This window comes from Thecamonas trahens (assembly GCF_000142905.1).
Source record: "Thecamonas trahens ATCC 50062 unplaced genomic scaffold supercont1.53, whole genome shotgun sequence".
Classification (NCBI taxonomy): Eukaryota; order Apusomonadida; family Apusomonadidae; genus Thecamonas; species Thecamonas trahens.
This window is the reverse complement of record NW_013657627.1, coordinates 10,743-34,698: the sequence shown is the minus strand read 5'-3', so window position 1 is coordinate 34,698 and position 23,956 is coordinate 10,743. Positions and strand designations below refer to the sequence as shown.

Genomic DNA, 23,956 nt, shown 5'->3' with positions numbered 1-23,956 from the left:
GGCGGAGTGCGACGTGTTCTGCTCGACAGACTGTGCTGCGGCTTACCTAGCAATCGAGCTATCGGAGGAAGCCTCCCGGATCCTCTCATTCCAGGTAGGCGGGAGATGGTGGCGATTGCGGAGGCTGGCAATGGGCCTGGCAGCATCGCCGCGACTGTTCGAGGCGTTCGCTCGCCATGTCTACCCACCACTGCAGAGCACGGCGCTGCGCAGGGAACGATACCTTGATGACGCGGTGCTAGGCAAGCTGCCGGGAACACCTACACGGCTGCTGGTCGACCAGCTGATAGCAGACCTACGAGCCGGGGCGGCAAACGGTCTTTGGTACGGTATTCCGAAGTTGGAAGCGTGCAAGGAGGAGGTCGTTTTCTACGGCAGCCGCGTGAGACTCGGACGGGTGTCGGTCACAGACGCATACCGATCAAAGATGCGCGAGCTGGCGTCGCCGAAGGACAAGAAGGAATTGCAGTCGGTGCTGGGCAGCATTGTGTGGCTAGGCTTGTTCCTCCCGCAGTTGTCGGCGAAGACATCGGCAATGCGGAGGGCTCTAACAGCGGAAGGCCGATTCCGGTGGACGGCAGAAGCCGAAGAAGAGTTAGAGGCGTTCCGGGCACGGGCGGAGCAGCAGATGCAACGCTCCACATACCGACGGAACCGCCGCACACTGCTTGTAGTCGACGGAGCGCCGCGTGGACTCGGCGCGATGGTACTGCAGATAGACGAGGACCGGCCAAGGAAGGAGCTGGTGCTCGTGGCGGCTTACTCGCGGCGTACCACAGCACGGGAGGCTGAACAGGCACAGATCACCAGGGAGGCACTGGCGTTGAGCTTTGGTTTGGAGAAGGCCAAGCGTTATCTCCTCGGAGCTGCTCATCCGCCGGTCATCGTCACGGACAGCAAACCGTTGGCGGCGCTGCTGATGGGTGCATCGTTGGAGCTGGTGCGACCGCGCGTTGCGCGGGCGATCCTAGCGATCGGCCAGCTAGCCGAATATCACGTTCTACACGTGGCCGGCCAGGCCAACGTGGCGGACGTGCTGTCGCGGCACTTTTGGCGCGCGGATGACGAATCAGAGGCATATCAAGCGTTGCGCGCGGAGGTGACGATGGCGTCCTTTGCCTACGGCTCGCGGCCTAGCGAGGAGGAGCTCGACCGCATCGTTGCCGAAGAGCAGATGAGGCTGGCGCCGTGGGAGCGGCCGGCGAAAATCAACGAAGCGCTCGGCTGGGGGCGAGTGAGAGACCCGAAGCAAGCCGCTAAGGACGTTGGCGCTATGGAGATCGGCGGAGATACCGCAAGTGACGGCGCGATCGCCGTGATGGTGACGAACACGGTTGACAAGAGCAAGGCAGGGATGCCATGGAGACCGTGGCTCGCCAGCTGGCTGAGGGACCCCGAGGCGAAGCCGGAGGAGCTGACGCTGATTGCGTTGGCTGCTCATCGGGCTACCGGCCACGGTGGTGCACAGAAGACAGCACAGCTCGTGCGTCAGGCAGCGCAGAGCCCATTGCGGGGGGCGGAGCGGCGTGCGGCAAGGGAAGCTGTAGCACACTGCTGGGGGTGCCTCCTTCAGCGATCAAGACTACCGAAGGCGCAACCACTGCCAGAGGCGACTGGCAGATTTGGTGATCGAAGCGAAGTGGGAGAGACCATTCTCATCGACCACTACACGGGCATTTCGTGCGCGGACGGGGACATCAAGGTGCTGTCGGCAGTGGACGACTGTTCCAGGTTCATGGACTTCGCGGTGGTGAAGTCAACATCGGCGACGGATGCAATCATCGCACTCGAACAGGTGTTGTCGGGCTGGCCGGGATCAGTCCATCGCGTGGTCTCGGACAACGGACCAGCGTTCGTGGCGGACGAGTTCGAGGCATGGGCGAAGGCCCGAGGGCTGCAGCTGGTTAAGACAGCGCCCAACCATGGACAGTCGCTGGCGCGGCTCGAACGGTTGCACAACCTGTGGTCGCGCTCCATTGGGTCGGCAATTGTAGACAGGCATCGTGGTCTCGACGAGTGGCGCACGGTCGACGTGGTCCGCAGGCTGGGAGAAGCGGTGCGGGCACACAATCGAGTGACCAACTGGGCCACGGGAGTCGAGCCCGAGGTAGTTTTCTACGGACGGCCCACCGCCACGGACGAGGAGTTGCGGGCGGCACAGGCCGAACGTCTCGCAGCTTGGCGCCAGCACCGAGAGGATGCGAGGCGAGAGCGCGAGCGGGCTGCGGCTGGAGGGCAGGAACCGGAGGCGCAAGCGAAGACTGTGCGACCGGTGCCCGGGGAACTCGTGCTACTGCGTACTCCACAGGAAGAGCGAGTCAAATTCGATCCGCGATGGAAAGGGCCACGGATGGTGGTCGGGCGGTCGGGCTCGCATAGGCTGTTGCTGGAGAATGGCGACGGGGAACCACAGGTAGTACATGTGGATGTAGTGGGGCTGCTGCCAGAGGGCGCAGCCAACAACGTGGATTCGGTGCCGGACGACGGGCGATGCGGCCGATGGGTGGTCGAGGACGTTGTAGCAGTCCGGAGGCTCGGTCGGTGGCCGTTAGTGGAGGTGGCATGGGCCGGGCTGGATCCCGATGGGGAGCCGTGGCAGAACACGGTGGAGCCGGCTGCGTTCATCTTAGAAGCGACGGTGTGGGCGCCGAAGGTACGGCGGATGCTGGCAGACGCGCGGGAAGCGCGGAAGCAGCAGCCGCGGGACGCGCGTGGGCGGCGCCGGAAGGCGACCGCGAAGCGCGGGAACGGGCGACGCTTGGCGCGGGAATCGGTGGCAAGGCGTAGTCGTCGGAGTCATCGGGGCAAGCGAGCGTAGGCTCGGACCTGGGATCATGGAGGGGAGCGGGGAGCTCACCACTCAAGGGATCGCAGGGGCGGGCGCTGCTGGAAGCGGCGCGGACCGCTGGGACAGGCGGCGATCGATCGCAAGGGCGATGGGGTCGCGCCTGGGCTGGGTCGCGAGCCGGGTACCGGCGAGCGTCACGGCGGGCTGCCAGCGTGGGCACCCACACAGGTGGGCGCCGCGCAGGGGCAGGGACTCAAAGATACGTTGGAGCTCGGGACCACGACGAGGTCGTCGGCCAGAGCCAGCCAGGCTGCGCCAGTGAGGGGACGGGCACGGGACCGAGGCGGCTTGAAAGCAAGCCGGGGAGCGCGAAAGGCGCGAGGGGCCCACAATGTGCTACGTCCATCCAAGATCTACAGAGCCAAGAGGCTGCCTCAGGGCGGTGGTGAAGCACCGCACGCGGGAGGACCGTATCGAGTCGGGTGGATCGGTGGAGCTACATGCAACCAGGGGTACCGACGCGCTCGGAGCGGTCGGGCGGAGCAGGGGCATGTCTCGACGGATCTGGGCGAGCCAGGACAGGCCATCCTGGGCTCGGAAGCCGAGCGTTGAGCTCGGGGAATGCGATAAAGGCGGCAGGCCGCCACCCGCCGGGACGCTGGCGGGTGTGCGGGCCGGTGAGCTCGTCGGTCTCTGAAAGGAGACGTCGGGCTGGAGCTCGCCGGAAAGGCCGGTGATGTGAGCGCGGCGGACAGAGTCCGAGGGCAGCGCAAGACCATTACTGGGAGGAGTCCTCAGTCGGGGGCGGGCCTAGGAGGCCGCCGCCGTGGACTAGAGGCGGGAGTGGCTGGGAGCCACTGTGTAGCACCGCGAGACCGAGGTGCAACGGAGAGGCAGTGAGTTGTTGGTGATGTCGACCTTGCGAGCGGAGCCATCGCGTGCGGGCAGGCGATGGCTCGGGGGCGGGTGTCGCAAGACAGCGTGTGCTTGAGCCTGGGGCAGACGTCTCTCTCTCCCTCGCTCCTGACGTCAGCTTTCGGTGCCGGTCTTCGGGGTAAAATCGGGTTTAGCCTTTGCTTGTGCACACCCTGCGTCACACCCCATCGTAGTTCTGTGAAAACACCTACGTCATTTGCGGCCTGGCTTGCGCACGTCGTAGCGCTTGTAAATGTCCTCGAGGGCTTCGTCCACAAAGTAGTTTGCCGGGTCTATCTCCGTCCTCGACCCGAGGAGACCACCCACGATCGATGCGGGGAGTCTGAACGCCGCGCGATCTTCGCTGCGCACGTCGTAGCGCTTGTAAATGTCCTCGAGGGCTTCGTCCACAAAGTAGTCGGCCGGGTCTATCTCCGTCCTCGACCCGAGGAGACCGCCCACAGTCGATGCAGGAAGTCTGAACGCCGCGCGATCTTCGCTGCGGACGCCGTAGCGCTCGTAAATGTCCTCCAGCAGCTCGGGCTTGAAGTAGTTTGCCGGGTCTATCTCCGTCCTCGACCCGAGGAGACCGCCCACGATCGATGCAGAAAGTCTGAACGCCGCGCGATCTTCGCTGCGCACGTCGTAGCGCTTGTAAATGTCCTCGAGGGCTTCGTCCACAAAGTAGTTTGCCGGGTCTATCTCCGTCCTCGACCCGAGGAGCCCGCCCACGATTGATGCGGGGAGTCTGAACGCCGCGCGATCTTCGCTGCGGACGCCGTAGCGCTCGTAAATCTCCTCCAACAGCTCAGGCTTGAAGTAGTCGGCCGGGTCTATCTCCGTCCTCGACCCGAGGAGCCCGCCCACGATTGATGCGGGGAGTCTGAACGCCGCGCGATCTTCGCTGCGCACGTCGTAGCGCTTGTAAATGTCCTCGAGGGCTTCGTCCACAAAGTAGTTTGCCGGGTCTATCTCCGTCCTCGACCCGAGGAGACCGCCCACAGTCGATGCAGGAAGTCTGAACGCTGCGCGATCTTCGCTGCGGACGCCGTAGCGCTCGTAAATTTCCTCCAGCAGCTCGGGCTTGAAGTAGTTTGCCGGGTCTATCTCCGTCCTCGACCCGAGGAGACCGCCCACAGTCGATGCAGAAAGTCTGAACGCCGCGCGATCTTCGCTGCGGACGCCGTAGCGCTCGTAAATGTCCTCCAGCAGCTCGGGCTTGAAGTAGTTTGCCGGGTCTATCTCCGTCCTCGACCCGAGGAGACCGCCCACAGTCGATGCAGAAAGTCTGAACGCCGCGCGATCTTCGCTGCGGACGCCGTAGCGCTCGTAAATGTCCTCCAGCAGCTCGGGCTTGAAGTAGTTTGCCGGGTCTATCTCCGTCCTCGATCCGAGGAGACCACCCACGATCGATGCGGGGAGTCTGAACGCCGCGCGATCTTCGCTGCGCACGTCGTAGCGCTTGTAAATGTCCTCGAGGGCTTCGTCCACAAAGTAGTCGGCCGGGTCTATCTCCGTCCTCGACCCGAGGAGACCACCCACGATCGATGCAGAAAGTCTGAACGCCGCGCGATCTTCGCTGCGCACGTCGTAGCGCTTGTAAATGTCCTCGAGGGCTTCGTCCACAAAGTAGTTTGCCGGGTCTATCTCCGTCCTCGACCCGAGGAGACCACCCACGATCGATGCGGGGAGTCTGAACGCCGCGCGATCTTCGCTGCGGACGCCGTAGCGCTCGTAAATCTCCTCCAACAGCTCAGGCTTGAAGTAGTCGGCCGGGTCTATCTCCGTCCTCGACCCGAGGAGACCGCCCACGATCGATGCAGGAAGTCTGAACGCCGCGCGATCTTCGCTGCGGACGCCGTAGCGCTCGTAAATGTCCTCCAGCAGCTCGGGCTTGAAGTAGTTTGCCGGGTCTATCTCCGTCCTCGACCCGAGGAGACCACCCACAGTCGATGCAGGAAGTCTGAACGCCGCGCGATCTTCGCTGCGGACGCCGTAGCGCTCGTAAATGTCCTCCAGCAGCTCAGGCTTGAAGTAGTTTGCCGGGTCTATCTTCGTCCTCGACCCGAGGAGACCGCCCACGATCGATGCGGAGACCCTGAACGCTGCGCGATCTTCGCTGCGGACGCCGTAGCGCTCATAAATGTCCTCGAGGGCTTCGTCCACAAAGCAGTTTGCCGGGTCTATCGGCACAAACGGTGCGACCTTGCACATGGGTAGCCTAAACTCAGCTCTCTGCTCGATGCCGTGCTTTTCGATGAGCATCTCCAGCGTCTCCGCATCGACGTACTCGGCGGGGTTGACGTCCACGAGGGGGGCGACATCGACTGCAGCCGCGCGAAACGTTGTGCGATTTTCGACGCCGACACCGTACTTTGCATAGAGCCTCTCGAGCGTCTCGCCGCTGAGGTAGAGTGCGGGGTCTACGGGGCGGCGCGACGACAGGATGGCGTGGAGGCCGTTGACGCGCCTGATGCCGATGAATGGCTCGGGTGCCAACTTGTCCATCGCTGGCGCCGCCACAAACCACGAGACGACGTCGGCGAGGGTTGTTGCACATCGCCGGGCGGCCATGACCCTAGCAGAGGTTGTTTTGGAGGCTGCGGTTGCGCACGGCTGGGCGACGACGAGCAGGACAAACATGCTTGGTGTGGCTCTGCCCGCGACGACAATGGCAAACGCAAGGCAGCCATTGCCAAGCACATGGTGCGTCTCGATGTGGTTTCTGCCCGCAAAAGCTCCCAGGTTGATAGCCACTGCGCATACGCCCGGCATCGTTTGCAGCGCCTTGACCAGCATCTTTCCGCCCTTGATGCTGAACATCAGAACCGTGCCGAGCTTGTCAGCAACCGCGACCAGCGCCGCGGCAGTAGCCGCCACTCCATCTTTCCATGCCGCCGCCGACGGCTTGGCGAAGCGCGACCGCTGCGACTCGCGCGTCGCCTCGTCGTTTGGGCACACGTCAGCGGTCAACACCAGCTCGTGGATGAGCACGAGTGCCTCCTGCGGAGATGCCTCCTTCACGCCGGTCATCATCATCAGCGTCTCGGCTACGACGGCGTAGGTCAGCGACAGCAGTCTCCGGTTGTCGGCTGCCACGTCCGAGTAGCGAACGATGTGCACGCATTCGGTGTCGACGTTAGACGGCGGGTAGGACGAGAGCACAAGCAGCGGCATCCGAGCTTGCGTCGAGCCTGTCGGCGCGCCCATCAGCGCGTCTCCACTCACTGCCTCCACCACCTTGGCCAGCGCGGCCTTGACGGCAATCGTTGCCTGCCGCGGCCCAAACGTCTGCGCCAGCTCCGCCCATCTCATCACCACCAGCTCCAGCTCGGCCGCGGACAGCCCGATCTCTGCGCCGCTGAGCTGCGCGAGCAGCATTGGGCCAGCCACTACGCGTTTCGTCGACGCCACCTGCGAGCTGTACACCTGACGGAGCACACTCGACGGGCCTGTTTGTGCAAAGGCCGCCGAGTCGTCGTCGCTGGCGTCGACGAACTCGCGATCCGCGACTACTTTGATGAACCGCTCATCCGCCTCTGCCACATCACACCCTACCATGCGCGCTCTTGTCACCTCGCGCATGGCCTTCTCGCGGCGCTCGACAGCCATCCTCGACCGATACATCGCCCGTGTCCATGGGAACCCAAAGAGCGCTACGCAAAACGCTCGGCAAGTGCAGGCTAGAGCGAGGATAGAGCCCGTGTCCAAGTCGGACGCCTGGTACACCATGTACGCAATGAGCGAAGCAGCCTCCATGCTCTCGGGATGGCTGAACATGCGTATGTCGAGCATGGTGGGAGCCGCAGTGCAGTCCAGTGTATTACGACGAGTCGTTGCCTTGCAGCCAAGAAAATATCGCCCAAGAAAACACCGCCAAACACCAATGCCATGCTGTGTGGACGTGCGCGGCAGAGTTCCACCACTGACACTGCTGCTGTCCTGTTTGCTCCTGTTCTTCAGAAGCTGCTGGTCTGTGGAAGCGTCTCTTCATTGTGTGTGGCTGTGTCTGTGTCCGCGGGTGGGGTGGGGGGGGGGGGGGGGAGGTACGTTTGGGAGAGTTTTTCGCCATAATTCCAAATGCCGCATGCGCATGCCTGTCAGCTTGCGCCTCGGCTGCTAGCTCACACACACATCCACGTACTCCATCTGTACACCCACCCCGCTCGTCGCCAGTCCACACATCACCACCTCTCGTCCATGCCGGCCACGGGTAGCGGCAATCGACGCCAAGCTCTCGCTCGCCGTCTCCTACAACGACCCGTATCCCGCCGTCCGTCGACCGCTGGGCAACGTGATGCTGCGGTACGGGCCGGGCATGCGCCACCGGATCTTGAGGCGCTGGACCACGCCGTGCGGACCGGACCGTACATGGCCCATGCTGCGTTGTTGGCGGCATGGACCGACAAGGCGCCTCCCCCAAGAGCGGCATCGTCTGTTGGGCAGGCCGCGAGGCTGGCGACGATTTGTTGATGGCCACCGTCTCCAACGCGCATCGCAACTTGCGGCCGTGAGGCGTTCATCAAAGGCGCGCACAACATGGCGTTCTTCGGCATCGCTCCGCCGGCGTACGCGACGCTGGACCACAACGGCCCGCGGGCCCATGTGAGCGCCGCAGCCCGAGCGCGTCTGGAACCGCCTCCCCCGCAGCTGCAACCGCCTGCTTGCGCACCACGTAAATGATGGTTTTCATCATCAGCTTGCCTCCCGCTTGGCGCCGACGAGGTAGACAATGGCGAAGACGAGGAGAGGCAGCGCCGCGCCGACAACAGCGACCGCGGCCATCGGCGCAGCGACCGCCATCGCCGCCAGAGCTGGGACGAGAGGCGCGAGGATGATGGCCGCAGCCACCACGGCGACGGCGATGCATGCCTTCTGGACGGGAGCGGGAAGGGCCGTGGTGAGGGGGAGTACGCCTGCGACGGCCCCGATGCCGGCGCTGCCCGCGGTGGCGGTGACTGCGATGCGCCTGAACGCGGGCCGCGATGAGGTTGTTCACGTCGCTGATGATGTCGTCGCTGACGAGGTCGTCTTCGACTCGGCGGGTGCGGGTGCGGAGCGGAGGCGGGGCATAGGGGGGCGGTCGGGAGGTTTGGTATGTGTGGCTGAGAGAGTGATGTGCGTTGTGGCCACCATGGGTGAGGAGCAGCCAGCCAAAGCCGGACAGAACTGGTGACATGGTCGAAGAGTTGTTCCTCTGGATACACTCGTCGCCATGGCACGTGTGCGTGGTGACGACGAGCTCGCTGGCTGCATGGGCGGCTGGTGGTGCTCGGTGGACTGGCCGGCTTGAGGTCACTGACGTCGCGAGTGTGGAGGCTCTGCGTGGCGATGGGCTCATGGGGCTGGGGAGGTTGGGCCTGAGCGGGTGCACGGGTATCACGGACGTGGGCTCTCGGCAAGCTCACGGGGCTGGGGAGATTGGGCCTGAACGGGTGCACGGGTATCACGGACGTGGGCTCTCGGTAAGCTCACGAGGCTATGCATGCTGGACCTGAACGGGTGCACGGGCGTCACGGGTGTGGGCTCTCTCGGTAAGCTCACGGGGCTGGGGAGGTTGGGCCTGAGCAGGTGCATGGGCATCACGGACGCGGGCTCTCTCGGTAAGCTCACGGGGCTGCAGTGGCTGGACCTGAACGGGTGCACGGGCATCAGGGACGTGGGGGCTCTCGGCAAGCTCACGAGGCTATGCATGCTGGACCTGAACGGGTGCACGGGCGTCACGGGTGTGGGCTCTCTCGGTAAGCTCACGGGGCTGGGGAGGTTGGGCCTGAGCAGGTGCATGGGCATCACGGACGCGGGCTCTCTCGGTAAGCTCACGGGGCTGCAGTGGCTGGACCTGAACGGGTGCACGGGCATCAGGGACGTGGGGGCTCTCGGCAAGCTCACGGGGCTATGCACACTGAACCTGAGCGGGTGCACGGGCATCACAGACGTGGGGGCTCTCGGGTCCGTGGACGCTGTACCTAAACGGGTGCACGGGCATCACAGACGTGGGGGCTCGCGGTGGGCTCACGGGGCTGCAGTGGCTGGACCTGAACGGGTGCACGGGCATCAGGGACGTGGGGGCTCTCGGCAAGCTCACGAGGCTATGCATGCTGGACCTGAACGGATGCACGGGCGTCACGGGTGTGGGCTCTCTCGGTAAGCTCACGGGGCTGGGGAGGTTGGGCCTGAGCAGGTGCACGGGCATCACGGACGCGGGCTCTCTCGGTAAGCTCACGGGGCTGCAGTGGCTGGACCTGAACGGGTGCACGGGCATCAGGGACGTGGGGGCTCTCGGCAAGCTCACGAGGCTATGCATGCTGGACCTGAACGGGTGCACGGGCGTCACGGGTGTGGGCTCTCTCGGTAAGCTCACGGGGCTGGGGAGGTTGGGCCTGAGCAGGTGCACGGGCATCACGGACGCGGGCTCTCTCGGTAAGCTCACGGGGCTGCAGTGGCTGGACCTGAACGGGTGCACGGGCATCACGGACGCGGGCTCTCTCGGTAAGCTCACGGGGCTGGGGAGGTTGGGCCTGAGCAGGTGCACGGGCATCACGGACGCGGGCTCTCTCGGTAAGCTCACGGGGCTGGGGAGATTGGGCCTGAACGGGTGCACGGGCGTCACGGACGTGGGCTCTCGGTAAGCTCACGGGGCTGGGGAGGTTGGGCCTGAACGGGTGCACGGGCGTCACGGGTGTGGGCTCTCTCGGTAAGCTCACGGGGCTGGGGAGGTTGGGCCTGAGCAGGTGCACGGGCATCACGGACGCGGGGGCTCTCGGCAAGCTCACGGGGCTGCAGTGGCTGGACCTGAACGGGTGCACGGGCATCACGGACGTGGGGGCTCTCGGCAAGCTCACGGGGCTATGCACACTGAACTTGAACGGGTGCACGGGCATCACAGACGTGGGGGCTCTCGGCAAGCTCACGGGGCTGCAGTGGCTGGACCTGAACGGGTGCACGGGCATCACGGACGTGGGGGCTCTCGGCAAGCTCACGGGGCTATGCACACTGAACTTGAACGGGTGCACGGGCATCACAGACGTGGGGGCTCTCGGCAAGCTCACGGGGCTGCAGTGGCTGGACCTGAACGGGTGCACGGGCATCACGGACGCGGGCTCTCTCGGTAAGCTCACGGGGCTGCAGTGGCTGGACCTGAACGGGTGCACGGGCATCACGGACGCGGGCTCTCTCGGTAAGCTCACGGGGCTGCAGTGGCTGGACCTGAACGGGTGCACGGGCATCACGGACGCGGGCTCTCTCGGTAAGCTCACGGGGCTGCAGTGGCTGGACCTGAACGGGTGCACGGGCATCACGGACGTGGGCTCTCTCGGTAAGCTCACGGGGCTGCAGTGGCTGGACCTGAACGGGTGCACGGGCATCACGGACGCGGGCTCTCTCGGTAAGCTCACGGGGCTGCAGTGGCTGGACCTGAACGGGTGCACGGGCATCACGGACGTGGGGGCTCTCGGCAAGCTCGCGGGGCTATGCATGCTGGACCTGAACGGGTGCACGGGCGTCACGGGTGTGGGCTCTCTCGGTAAGCTCACGGGGCTGCAGTGGCTGGACCTGGGCGGGTGTACGGGCATCGCGGGTGTGGGGGCTCTCGGGTCCGTGGACGCTGTACCTAAACGGGTGCACGGGCATCACAGACGTGGGGGCTCGCGGTGGGCTCACGGGGCTGCAGTGGCTGGACCTGAGCAGGTGCACGGGCATCACGGACGTGGGGGCTCTCGGCAAGCTCACGGGGCTATGCACACTGAACCTGAGCGGGTGCACGGGCATCACAGACGTGGGGGCTCGCGGTGGGCTCACGGGGCTGCAGTGGCTGGACCTGAACGGGTGCACGGGCATCACGGACGTGGGGGCTCTCGGCAAGCTCGCGGGGCTATGCATGCTGGACCTGAACGGGTGCACGGGCGTCACGGGTGTGGGCTCTCTCGGTAAGCTCACGGGGCTGGGGAGGTTGGGCCTGAGCAGGTGCACGGGCATCACGGACGTGGGGGCTCTCGGCAAGCTCGCGGGGCTATGCATGCTGGACCTGAACGGGTGCACGGGCGTCACGGGTGTGGGCTCTCTCGGTAAGCTCACGGGGCTGGGGAGGTTGGGCCTGAGCAGGTGCACGGGCATCACGGACGCGGGGGCTCTCGGCAAGCTCACACGGCTGTGCATGCTGGACCTAAACGGGTGCACGGGCATCACAGACGTGGGGGCTCTCGGCAAGCTCACACGGCTGCAGTGGCTGGACCTGAACGGGTGCACGAGCATCACGGACGTGGGGGCTCTCGGCAAGCTCACACGGCTGCAGTGGCTGGACCTGAACGGGTGCACGGGCCAGCTGCAGCTGCTTCTCCACGGGACTCAGATCCAGGTCCGCAATGAGGTGTTCTATCTTCTGGAACGTCATCATCGACGACTTGAGCATCCTCACCGGGACGCGCACTTGCGCGCCCGAGCTTGGTCGCCGCGCTCCAGGCCGCGCGCCACGTCGCGGGCCGCCCGCGCCTGCCGCGCCGACATCCTAGCGTCCGCCTCAAGGGCCGCGGCCCGAATCCATGACCGGTCCGAGTCCTGCAGCCGGGCAACCACCCCCATACGTGCCCGGCCCATGAACGCCATGTACGCCGCCGATGCCGACGGCGGGACGTTCGCCGACCGCGCCTCGGCGCGCAGTTCGTCGGCCGCCGCACCCAGCTCTGACACGTTGAGCTCACTCCTGCACGTCGGCCGGGATGAGACCGGCGCCAACCGAGAGTCGTCACCGTTGACGGCCGAGCCGGCCGGCTTGATGATGCACTCGGTCATCACGTAGCGCGACTGGTCGTCGAGTGCCAGCAGCACCTACACACGCCCCCGGCGTGTTGTCGGCGACAAGCATCTCCGCGCCCGGCGCATGGCGCAACCACCGTCGACCGCTCACCCGCCGGTACCGCGCGCGAGATGGCGTCGGCGACAAGCATCTCCGCGCCCGGCGCATGGCGCAGCGTCAGGTCGAAACGGGCGAGGCCGCTACCTTGGCCTGCCAGCGCGCGTCCAGCGTGCCCACCACCGGGACCTCGACAGGCTGTACCAGCACGTCATTGGCATTGTCAATCTCGTTTTGGCCCGGCTTCCGCCGGTCGCTGCCGCCGTTGCGGCTGGCTCGCCCGGCGCGCCCGTACCCAGACCACCCCATCGAGCCCCGCCACAGCCCTTCCCTGCGCCGACGTCACCTGCTTAGCTTCCCAGCCTCCTGGTCGCTGGGGAGTCTCACAGGGCTATGTACGCTGGACCCGAGCGGGTGCACGGGCATCGCCATTGTTTCTCACTATACTCTCGGTCACACCCGTGCTTCCATGCAGCATGTACGAAAAAAATCAGAGCAACCACAGTGGCGCACATGATGGAGAACAGCTTGTATATCAAGAGGAGCAGAAGGCAGCCCTTGTACGTACCCTACGAGGGATACGTTTATTACGAGACAAGGACGACCGTCGGCAGGAGGTCGACGACCAACAACTACATGCTGCATGTAAGCACGGGGGTGACCGAGAGTTGAGTGCCCGCCGTCTTCACATGGCCCATAGCCCCCCACACGTCGAGACGGCGAGCTATGGGTCGCCTCCCTCGACGCCGTTGCCGCTGAGCCCCGCCACATCGACGTCACCACGTTCCTTGACGATCCGCTTGGTGACTGCCGCCTCCCTCTCCTCATCGACGACGTCTACCTCCCGCCGCGCGCTCGGGCTGGGCCGGGCGTCGTCATTGTCGGAGGGCAAGCCCTCGTGCTCTGCCCAGAAATGGGCCGCATCAACCTCGTCCGTACTCGGGCCGCATCGACCTCGTCCGTACTCGGGCACTCGGCCTTGCGCATTTAGAGCTGGCAGATGTACACCAGTTGCATGACCGAGTACGTGTCGACCTTCAACCGCGTCGCGTCAGGGAACCGGGTCGGGAGAGCCGAGTCTGTGGCCAGGAAGCGGTCGATGTCGGGCGCGTACGACGCGCCGATGGCGTCCGTCAGCGCATACCCAGCTCGTGGTAGAAAAGCACGGCTCCGGCCCGTGCTGCACGTCGGTGGCTAGCTGCGAGTAGGTGCGCGAGGAGGCCGGCGTACTGCATGGGCTTGCCCATGATGCGGGCAATTGTGGTCTTGCCGGACCCAGCTTGGCCGGCGATGAGCATGTTGGGTGGCGGCGGTGCGTCGCGAAGCTCGGCGACGGGAAAGTCAGCAAACGGTGTAAGCGCAGGCCAAAACGGCTCGCCGTCGTGGTGGCCGTCGGCGTGGAGCGGCTGACGCGCCGATGCCGTCCAGCTGCGGCTTGGGCGAGCTCGTGTAGTTGAGAGTTGGGCCAGCGGCGGCGGATGGGAACGTCAGACCAGTCCTTGCGGACGGCGCTATGGTTCTCGGGCGCGAGGAAGCGGTCGCAGACCCGGCTCGCCCGGCACGCGAACTCAAAGTGCCTTGCTCCATCATGTAAAATAATTCCCTTCACACCCCACAGTGAAACAGCCCACCACTACATATATGCCTCCATAACATCGACGATCCGCTCATCGTCACACAGATGTTCTTGTAGTCGAAGATGGCCCGAGTAGCTGCCTTGCTGTACCTCTCGACTAGCAGAGTCGCGGAAGGGCCGCGCCTCGCCTGCTGCGCAAACGCCGTGCGCGCGCCTTCTTGGTCCCAACGCGACCGCCTGTACTTTTGCAGAATAACATCCACAACTTCATCACATCGTCACGGCTCAGTCCCGCACTCGGTTCTCCACATCTCCACCACTTCCGGGACAGCTTCGTTCTCGGTGCGCGCAAGCTGGTCATGGAATGCAACCGCAATCTTGCTCGCAAAGCGGCCCCACACCTCGCGGCGAACCCGCTGCATCAACGTGTCGCTCGTTCTGTCGCCGTACAATGCCTTGGCGTAGCAGCCACACAACTCTCGCAGTTGCTCTTGGCTCACCTCGGTCTCAATGAGGAAAGCGAATAGCGATGTCTCTTGCTCCGCAAAGTACTTGACCTCGCTTCCGATTGCCTCCAAAGCGGCTGTGCCCGCGCCAGACGCCTGGTCTGAGTTAGGCCAACTTCAAAAACTCAAGGAACGTTCCTCGGCTGAATGTGTGGGTCGAACGGAAGGAACGATCTGAATGGAACGAATGGCGGCAACTTCGACTTCCCCGGCACCATGCACATAGCTCCTGTGTGCATATCGAGTGTATCTGATAGTGAATCTGGGTTCTCTGAAGTCGAAGCATGCTCGTGCGTATCTTCGTACTCGTACTCGTCCTCGTCATGCTCATACTCGGGCACGCTTGACTCGAGCACATCTGTTGCATCGAGTGCTGATGGGGACGTAGATATGATGATGCTCCTTGAAATCATGTTCACAACCAACCTTATGGTCTACAAGCTCCTTAGTGGCCGTACTTCTGATGCGCCCAATCATCGCAGATGCCGCCGTGGTTTGCATTGCCTACTTGGCTTGGTGAATCTGACGACGATGCGGACAGTGACAACGTCCTGCTCTCCGCATACAGAACAATCCGCAATTGAAACATGCTGGGAGCTGGTTGGGACTTTAGCCAATGTGTACGGCACCGGACGATGGCGGAGGAGAACTTGCCGATCAGCTTGGTGAATCTGACGACGATGCGGACAGTGAAGACGAGGACGATAGCAACAGCAGCATCGACGCGTCGACTTGGCCTGAAGATCCGTTGTTAGCCGAAAGCACCTTCAGAGCTTTCAGCAGTCGTCGCTTGCGACGCTTGCGACGCTTTCGTTTGGACTTGCGCTTGCGCTTGCGCTTACGCTTACGCTTGCGCTTGTTGTCAAGCCCAGTCATCATCATCTCGACCAGTTTGGTCTGATGTTCCATGAGCATAGTCATCATCTCGCGCTGACTCTCGCGATCACGCTCGGCCTCCTCGCGATGTTGCTCCATGAGCGAGAACTTCGACGGGCTCACCTTTTTCATCGGCATTGCCGCGTCCTTCTTGTCCTGGCCAGCCACCACCGCCTTGTGCCGCTCAAGAATGCGAATCGGAGCCGCAGCCCGCCTTCCTTCCTCGGAGGAGTATCTCTTGTGCACTTCTTCGAGACCTTCTGCTTTGAGGCGACTTCCAATCAGCATGTCGTCAGTGACCACTCCTTCGGCAGCCATGGCCAAGTCCATCGCGTTGAAATACACCAGAGTGGACGTGGGATCTTCCCCGGACTTGGCCATGCGAGCCTTCTCCGATCGATACTTCTTCTTGAGTCGACAGAATTGGGCCTTGAGTGCTTGTTTGGAGAGCGACTTCTCGGCATAGATCCCTAGGAACATGGCCGTGATCTTGTCCCAGTTCGGGGGCGAGCCCTGGTTGCACCCGCCACACTTGACATAGGTAGCGATAAGAGTGATCCGCTCGTCATCGGTCCATATTGCCCTTCTAGCCCTTTTCCCCTTCACGCCAGCTTCCATCTCAGCCTTTGCTATCTGCTATCTGCGGCTGGGACTTCATCCTCACCGCGACCGCCCTTATCGATAGCAGCGCCGCTGCCCTCAACCTCGCCTGGCATACCGCTGGCGTCGTTGTCAGAGCAGCCACCCCGTTCACCCACCACACCGTCACTCGACGCGCTCTCAGCAGCGACATGGGTTGGAACATCCTCAAGACGTTCAACAATATCCTCAGTATTGTCCACAACGTTCCACTGTGTCCCGCCAGTGGAACGAAAATCGTGGAACGCTTTTTTTTTTAAAGTTGCTCTTAATCTCTTGCATGCCGGAGCCCATATGCACCATCGTCACAATCGCATCAGACGGCCGAGTATCCTCCCTCTGCCATCTGGTGGAGGCGGTCTCGATCATGCTGAGGACTGGGTACGCGAGCTTCACCTCCCGTGGCCGGGGGTGCACCCGGTGTCTTGAGCAGGCCGAGGAGCGTGTACCACCAGGAAGGGGGGCCAGGGGAGGAGCCGGCACCCTGGGCGCCAGGACGCAGTCCGTCTGGCGCCCTTGCACATCCTTCCTCGTGGTCAGAAATGACCCGCCAAACGTCATGCGACCGGAGTCCGCAAGGGGGTGCGGTCTCATTCGAAGGGGGTTGACCGGCGGTAGGTGCACCTACCGTTTGTCGCCCCCGATGGTTGCGGTCAGGGATCCGTCCCTAAACGGCGCTGCGAGGTGTGGACGGATCAGCGGGGCGAGGGCGCATGCGCCCTGCTCACGCTGATCCTCCTAACCCCCCATGGGATGTGTGTCCATCCCGCCGTCGGTCCGCCGACGGCAACCAGTGTCGTCACATGTTGTCGGCATTATCATCCATATTGCCAACCTCTCCCTGGTGGACCGCCGGATGCTCGGTGGTCCTGAGCTGCAACCAGGACAGAGGCCGGCCTCTTGGAGGGTGGGATCTGAAGGAATATCGGTCGTCGGCGCCCCAGTGAGGGATTCCAAGTGACTAGAGTATCCTGCAGTCGATGTTGAGCACCCAACAAGTTGTACGCCGCACCACTTACGGATGTCCTATGTGGCGGCCGTCTTCTCGCCGTAGTGTGATCAGTGGTTCGCGGTACTTAGGGCCGGCGTACAATCCCACGGCAGGTGGCACCCTGCAGTTCCTGTAGGTGCTTCTCTGCTTAACTCCATGCAACAACTCTCCAGCACGTGATCTGGAACACAGGAGCTCTCAACAGCGCTGCTGTGTCTCGTCCATTGTCAACGCCATAGATAACGTCTCTCTAGTCGCCGAGGCCACAAAATCTCGCCGTAGTGTGATCAGTGGTTCGCGGTACTTAGGGCCGGCGTACAATCCCACGGCAGGTGGCACCCTGCAGTTCCTGTAGGTGCTTCTCTGCTTAACTCCATGCAACAACTCTCCAGCACGTGATCTGGAACACAGGAGCTCTCAACAGCGCTGCTGTGTCTCGTCCATTGTCAACGCCATCTTCAACGCCATCTCCAACGCCCATCTCTTTACCCCCCCAACACGCCAGCTTACCCCCTTTTTTCGCCCCCTTCCCCCCTTCCCCCCTCTTTCTGGACAAGACCTCCTCCTGCACCCAAGATCCGATGCAACCTTATCGGGTCGGAGACCCCCTACCGTAAGGTTGGATAACTAACCCCTGCACCCGTGCAGGGCGCCATAATTGTTCTAATCGGCCCGGCTCACGCCGGTCCGATCCACGTCCTGACCCCTACCCAAGGCCAGGCCCCAAGTCCAAGCGCTTCATGCGTATGACGAGGCTCACGAGTAAGTTGGCGCCAGACGGGCCCGGACAGTCCCTTTCTACGGTCGGGGGCTTCGTCCGACGTTCGGTTGGTTGTGGACCCTCTAGTCTATATCATTAAACTGATTCTCACACACGCGAGCTTCACCTGCGCCCACTCGTCGTCCGAAACCTTATCCACAGACTCCTCCGCCATCGAGCAGACCTCGTCGATCTCCTCGCCCATGTCGAGCATGCCATTGACCATGGCAACAGTCGACCCCCACCGGGTGACGACACATGGCCGCAGCGACCGCGGCCGACGGCGTGGCCTGACTGGAGGGGCTAGCCGTTTGTACTTGCTGACCTCGATCTTGTACTCCTCCTGTCCCAACTGCTCCTTCTTGTCCATGATATCGTCGACGTGATGGACGCGGCGCTCATCGCCGAGGCTAATGGTATGCATCCGGAACAGCTGCGGCTGAAACGGGCCGAGCTTCAGGTGGCGATCGAGGGTGGTGAGGGATACGATGTCGACGGCGATGAGGAGGCCGAGGATGTGTTGCGTTCGTCAGATGACGAGGCTGTCCTTCGGGCAAGCGAGAGCGACGTAGCGCTTGACCTTACTCGAGCGCTCAACGAGGGCCACAATGCGACGACCCTTTGACAGAGGATCCGCGCCACCATCGAGAGGGGCATTGGGCAGGCCTGAGTGCATCAAATCGTCGACGACGACGTCATCGTTGGTAGCACCGGGCTCTTTCCGCTTGCCCACTGGCGCAACTGGTCCGGGCGCCGACAAGTTGGCTCCGCTGAACGGACCTGGCGTTGGACCGCTCGAGTTGGCCTCCATTGGCTCGGTCTCGCTACCCCGAAACGCTTGTCTCCGACTAGCTCGAGCATCTTGTCCTGCATCATGAGCTCGGGGCAGGGCTCGGCTGCCGAGCCGAGGTGGCGGATCACCATGCCTGCGATGAGGTTGATGCAGTGGGATAGGCAGGGAAACCAAGGCAGTCCAAGCTCACCCGCCATCCACGCCATGACCGACCTACTGTCAGTCGCCACGCCGCAAACACGCCCCACTCCACTCCCATCCGGTCCGTGCATTCCTTCACCATACTGGCCAGTGTGGTCGCATTGGTAGACAGGTGATCCAGTGCTTCCGCTGCTACGGCGCCCGATGATGCCTCGCTATCCAAACCAGTCTCCTGGATCGCGAGCATAGTCTCAGGCGTGAGGGCACGAAAAGCAACCGGAACGGTTACACGCTCTCCATCATTATCGCAGAAGGAGGCGCACATGCCGAGAAATGACTTGTGTGTCGCCTTGGACGTCCACTCGTCGACATACAGCACAACAGGTCCGGACTTTGTCAGATTGACGACGGACTGGCGGCACCGCTCAAACAACCCATCAAGGCCAGAATAAATACAAGCGCCCTCTGGCGGGTCGATTTTAGGCACTGGAGCGCCGCCCACGCGTGGGAGCAGGCCCTCGTCCGGTATGTAGCGGGCGAGGTGGGGGAGGTGGGTTGCGGGCCAGCGTCTCGGGACCACACCAACAACGACTGCCACTGCGGTCGAGTCCCCGCGGGCTTGATCGAAGGGGCCGAGACGACGATGACAACGACGGCCATAACGACTATGATGCAGACGATGTTGGAGAGGATGGCACAGCACCAGCAGGTACAGGCGGAACAGATGGCACAGCACCAGCAGGCACAGGCGGAACAGATGGCACAGCACCAGCAGGTACAGGCGGAACAGATGGCACAGCACCAGCAGGCGCAGGCGGAACAGATGGCACAGCACCAGCAGGCACAGGCGGAACAGATGGCACAGCACCAGCAGGCACAGGCGGATCAGATGGCACAGCACCAGCAGGCGCAGGCGGAACAGATGGCACAGCACCAGCAGGCACAGGCGGAACAGATGGCACAGCACCAGCAGGCACAGGCGGAACAGATGGCACAGCACCAGCAGGCACAGGCGGATCAGATGGCACAGCACCAGCAGGCACAGGCGGAACGGATGGAACGTCTTCTCGCTTTCGTCACAGCCCCAAAAGAGCATTACTACACAGGAGGCGAGGTCACGAGGGAAGAGGCAGTTGCAGTTCCCGGCGCTGACGACAATGGTGACGATGATGGTGATTTACCCGGGCCGCTGGCTCCGAGGCTTTTGCACGGAACGTGGGTGCGCGGGCGAGATCGGCAGAGCCGCGCGCGAGCGTCCACCGAGGGAGCTCACGGGGGGGGGGGGAGGCTCGCATCTGGGCCGGAGAGCGAGGAGACCAAATTCTTGCGCCTCCGTGGAATGCTTGGATGAGTCGACTGCATGGGACGAGTGTTCTGACTCGGTTGAGCGCCCGATGCCGATGAGACGGTCGAGGTGCGCAGCGAAGGCGAGCAGCGCCCAGCAGAACAAGAAGAAGAAAACCAAGAAGAGGGCAAAGAAGAAGCGGAAGACTATGATTAGGAGCAGGAAGTCCAAGAAGACGAGGCCGTGCAGTGACACCGAGTACTCTTCGGATGACGAACCGTCCGACTCGTCGCTAGCGGATCTTTGGCCGGGGTTTGCGCGTCCGACAACGAGGTGGAGCCGACAGCATCAGACACGCGGATCCCAGCCGCGGTCGCACACACGCCTTTTGCCGCGGCGGGGCCGTCGCGCAACGAGGTGCGCCGTCACATCCAAGTCCTCGGCCCCATCGAGCGCAACGACATCAAGAAGGCCGATTGGTATCTTATCCGGATTGCGCTGCGACGGGCGGCAGGGATTTGGGCTCCGGACAAAACGAGCACGAAGGAAGCCTTCACAGCCCTCTTCAAGGCCAAAGTGTGTCGACCGCTATCTGGCGCCTGCACAGCGGGGCGCACGGGACGAGAAGGAAAACCGTCCGGTCCTCCGAGCCAGGAGAGAGGGAACCGGCACCACAAGGCCGATGGGCAGGCCCGAGACGAGGACGTGCCACAGCTGCGCAAAATCGGGCCACCTCGCCGCCATGTGCAAGAACCCAACCTTCTGCTACCATTGCAAGGGCGACGGGCACAACTCTCTCAACTGCCCGAGCAAGACAAAGGCGTAGGCGGGATGCTTCCCGGTCGTCTGTGCCGATGCGGCGAACAGGCGTGGCGTACGATTTTAGACGAAGGATCGTGGCCACTTCGACGGCTACCCGACGGCGTGATGATGTTCCCCAAGATGAGCAGGACGCTTCCAAGACAGGGACTGCCAAACATTTTCAAGAACGCCGAGGAGGACGCTTGGGCCCTGCGCCAACTGCAACGCTTGGAGAAGGGGTACGGAGTAGTGGAAGAGTGTGCGTCAAGCGATGTGGTGCACGTTTCGCGCGTGCGATGCATACCCAACGAGCCAGGCGGCAGAGACGAGAGGCGCTTCCGGTTGATCGTGCGGATGTGCAAACTCAGCGAGCGGTTCGGCAAGAGACGGTTCAAGATCAACGACTTTCCGACAGCCATCGACCGCGACGTCATGAGATGGTACCGCGCCACAATCGGCATTCGGTTGATCGTGCGGATGTGCAAACTCAACGAGCGGTTCGGCAAGAGACGGTTCAAGATCGACGACTTTCCGACAGCCATCGACCGCGACGTCATGAGATGGAACCGCGCGACGATCGGCATTCGGTTGATCGTGCGGATGTGCAAACTCAACGAGCGGTTCGGCAAGAGACGGTTCAAGATCAACGACTTTCCGACAGCCATCGACCGCGACGTCATGAGATGGTACCGCGCCACAATCGGCATTCGGTTGATCGTGCGGATGTGCAAACTCAACGAGCGGTTCGGCAAGAGACGGTTCAAGATCAACGACTTTCCGACAGCCATCGACCGCGACGTCACGGGCTGGTACCGCGCCACAATCGGCATTCGGTTGATCGTGCGGATGTGCAAACTCAACGAGCGGTTCGGCAAGAGACGGTTCAAGATCGACGACTTTCCGACAGCCATCGACCGCGACGTCATGAGATGGAACCGCGCGACGATCGGCATTCGGTTGATCGTGCGGATGTGCAAACTCAACGAGCGGTTCGGCAAGAGACGGTTCAAGATCAACGACTTTCCGACAGCCATCGACCGCGACGTCACGGGATGATGGTACCGCGCCACAATCGACATTGGCCACGTCGCCTTGGCCGACGACGCACGCCGGTGGTGCAGAGTGGAGGTAGGCGGTCGCACCTTTCGCTACAAAGCAATTCCGTTCGGATGGAGTCTCAGCCCGTGCATTTTCTGTGCGTTGACGAAGCGCGGACGCCATCTCGCCAAGCTCGATCGCGCCGGCGCGCCACTCTGGCAACCAAGCCTGGGAGCCGCAGTACTAGGCCTCCATCGAGCTAGACAACGCGACATCAGTGTGGCGCGGCCGCCACTGGTGGCAACCCCTCGCCAACGACCAAGAGTGGCGGCTGGTCGACACAATGGCTGCGAGCCGGACCAGCAATTGGGAGGTGTGAGAGTTGAGCCGCAAGGGCTGGCGACTACCGCTTTGGATCAAGCACAAGACGTCCTGACCAGATGGGCAGAGAAGCAGCTGGCCAAGACCACGGTTCGGCAGTACCGGCAGTGTTTGGAAGCGGGGCAGCGACCAGGAGGGCTCCAGCTTCCCCCTTCGGCAGGTGACGTGACCCGTTTCATCGCATGGGCAGTCGAGACACACGCGCGACCGGACAAGCACCTCGGGGCGCTCAAGTGCTGGTGTCGACGTCACGACGTGCCGTGGCAGTGGGGAGAGGGTAGGTTGGAAGCTGCAGTGATGGCCAAGGTCAAGTTGGGCAAGAAGGAGTTGCTGTAGTAGTCCGTATCGACAGTTGCGAATGCCTTCAATGCTGTACTACTTCGAGCGTGAAATCGGCGCGGTTTTGACTCCGCGACGACTTCCGCTCGAACCCAATGGAGCCTCGTTGCCTGGCAACGAGTCGGAGCGGTAGCAACAGCTGCAACACAGATGGCCACTGAGCGGTAGCAGGAGTTTCGTGCGAGACAACCAAGGGGAGCGCGTCGCGCACCGAGCCGACCGTTGCTGTGGGCAGACATTGCCAACTACTTGGGAGCGAACGGGGATGATGGGTCGGCGGAATGGGCGGCACCTGCCGCTGTGCTGACGTGCGGCTGGCGATCACTCTCGCCGGCCGCGGACTTGGCCCAACTCGCTGAAGCAGAGATAGAGCTCGTGCATGACGGGGTGGTGATCTGGAACCGTTTCCACAAGACGACTACAGCAGGCCTGCGGACAGTGCGGATCGAAGTTCATGCGGTGAAGGATGCGCGGTTCTGCCCGGTGCGAGTGGTGCGAGCGTGGTGGAAAACGCGGCGGGGTTGGCGTCCTTGTGCTACTCGCGTACTACGCGAGGACTCGAGTGCCGGGCTATGCCCGCAAGCGGGGAATCAGTCAGGAAGAATGATGATTCATTGAAGCGGCTGGCGTGTAGTCGAGTGCCGCACCGCCGCGGCGTTGACACGCTGAGAGACGCGCCGAGCGGCGAGCACATCCTCTCCGGTCACGGCATGTTGCGTCACTGGTGAACACGGTAGCAGAGACGCAGTACGGTTCTGGTGCCGGGTTTGGCGGCCACTCCTTACCCAAGGGTGGAGCGCAAGCCCTGGTGACGAACCGTGCCCGCAAGGAGGAGGTGATGGCCATTGGTGGTTGCGCGACCGTGGCGGCGTTGATTCGGTATTGGGGGACCGGGCACAGCGGAGCAGAACAGACCTCGCGGTCTATGCTCCAATAGTGTGCTGGAATCTCAAGCCGTCAAGCCAGCGGAGCGACCGCTCCGCCGGCAACCGAGAGTCTTGCCGCCACTGCTACGAGTCGCTAACATTCGCCGCTGACACCTTACTTTGCTAAGAGCTCCGATGGCGTCGACACAGTCGATGCGCGACGACGACGACGCGCGCCCTCTGCGCCACCATTCCTTTCTTTTTGATTTCGTTTGTACGCGAGCCATCGAACAGCACTCACGTACATGCGGATCACCGTGTCAATTGGCACAATGTGCTGGCAAAGATGGCCGGCAAAGTAAATGCGAGGAAATCTCAAGCCGTCAAGCCACGCCCCCCCCCCCCCCCCATTA

The 23,956-nt window shown here is 62.9% G+C and overlaps 5 protein-coding genes across 5 annotated transcripts; 3 read left to right on the top strand and 2 right to left on the bottom strand.

Annotated features, from left to right (window-relative positions):
• Positions 1–9,278: 9,278 nt before the first annotated feature.
• AMSG_09661 (uncharacterized protein) lies at positions 9,279–11,730 on the top strand (the record flags this gene model as incomplete). Its single annotated transcript, XM_013898569.1, has 5 exons — positions 9,279–9,665; positions 9,730–10,328; positions 10,435–11,308; positions 11,373–11,628; positions 11,666–11,730. The coding sequence occupies 5 exons, from the start codon at positions 9,279–9,281 to the stop codon at positions 11,728–11,730; spliced, it is 2,181 nt and encodes a 726-aa protein (XP_013754023.1).
• Positions 11,731–12,112: 382 nt separating this feature from the next.
• On the bottom strand, positions 12,113–12,860 carry AMSG_09660 (uncharacterized protein; the record flags this gene model as incomplete). Its single annotated transcript, XM_013898568.1, has 3 exons — positions 12,113–12,526; positions 12,589–12,645; positions 12,699–12,860. The coding sequence occupies 3 exons, from the start codon at positions 12,858–12,860 to the stop codon at positions 12,113–12,115; spliced, it is 633 nt and encodes a 210-aa protein (XP_013754022.1).
• A 678-nt stretch (positions 12,861–13,538) lies between these two features.
• AMSG_09659 (uncharacterized protein) lies at positions 13,539–13,849 on the bottom strand (the record flags this gene model as incomplete). Its single annotated transcript, XM_013898567.1, has 2 exons — positions 13,539–13,699; positions 13,738–13,849. The coding sequence occupies 2 exons, from the start codon at positions 13,847–13,849 to the stop codon at positions 13,539–13,541; spliced, it is 273 nt and encodes a 90-aa protein (XP_013754021.1).
• A 713-nt stretch (positions 13,850–14,562) lies between these two features.
• On the top strand, positions 14,563–15,319 carry AMSG_12279 (uncharacterized protein). The gene has a single exon (XM_013898651.1). The coding sequence runs from the start codon at positions 14,781–14,783 to the stop codon at positions 15,300–15,302; it is 522 nt and encodes a 173-aa protein (XP_013754105.1). The 5' UTR covers positions 14,563–14,780; the 3' UTR covers positions 15,303–15,319.
• A 5,007-nt stretch (positions 15,320–20,326) lies between these two features.
• AMSG_09656 (uncharacterized protein) lies at positions 20,327–22,229 on the top strand (the record flags this gene model as incomplete). Its single annotated transcript, XM_013898566.1, has 4 exons — positions 20,327–20,366; positions 20,465–20,597; positions 21,069–21,158; positions 21,288–22,229. 4 exons carry the CDS (start codon positions 20,327–20,329, stop codon positions 21,973–21,975), a joined length of 951 nt encoding a protein of 316 aa, XP_013754020.1. The 3' UTR covers positions 21,976–22,229.
• Between the last annotated feature and the right edge of the window lie 1,727 nt (positions 22,230–23,956).

Coding starts and splice junctions, on each gene's coding strand:
- AMSG_12279 (XM_013898651.1), top strand. CDS start 14,781: ATGTGTGGGTCGAACGGAAGGAACGATCTGAATGGAACGAATGGCGGC.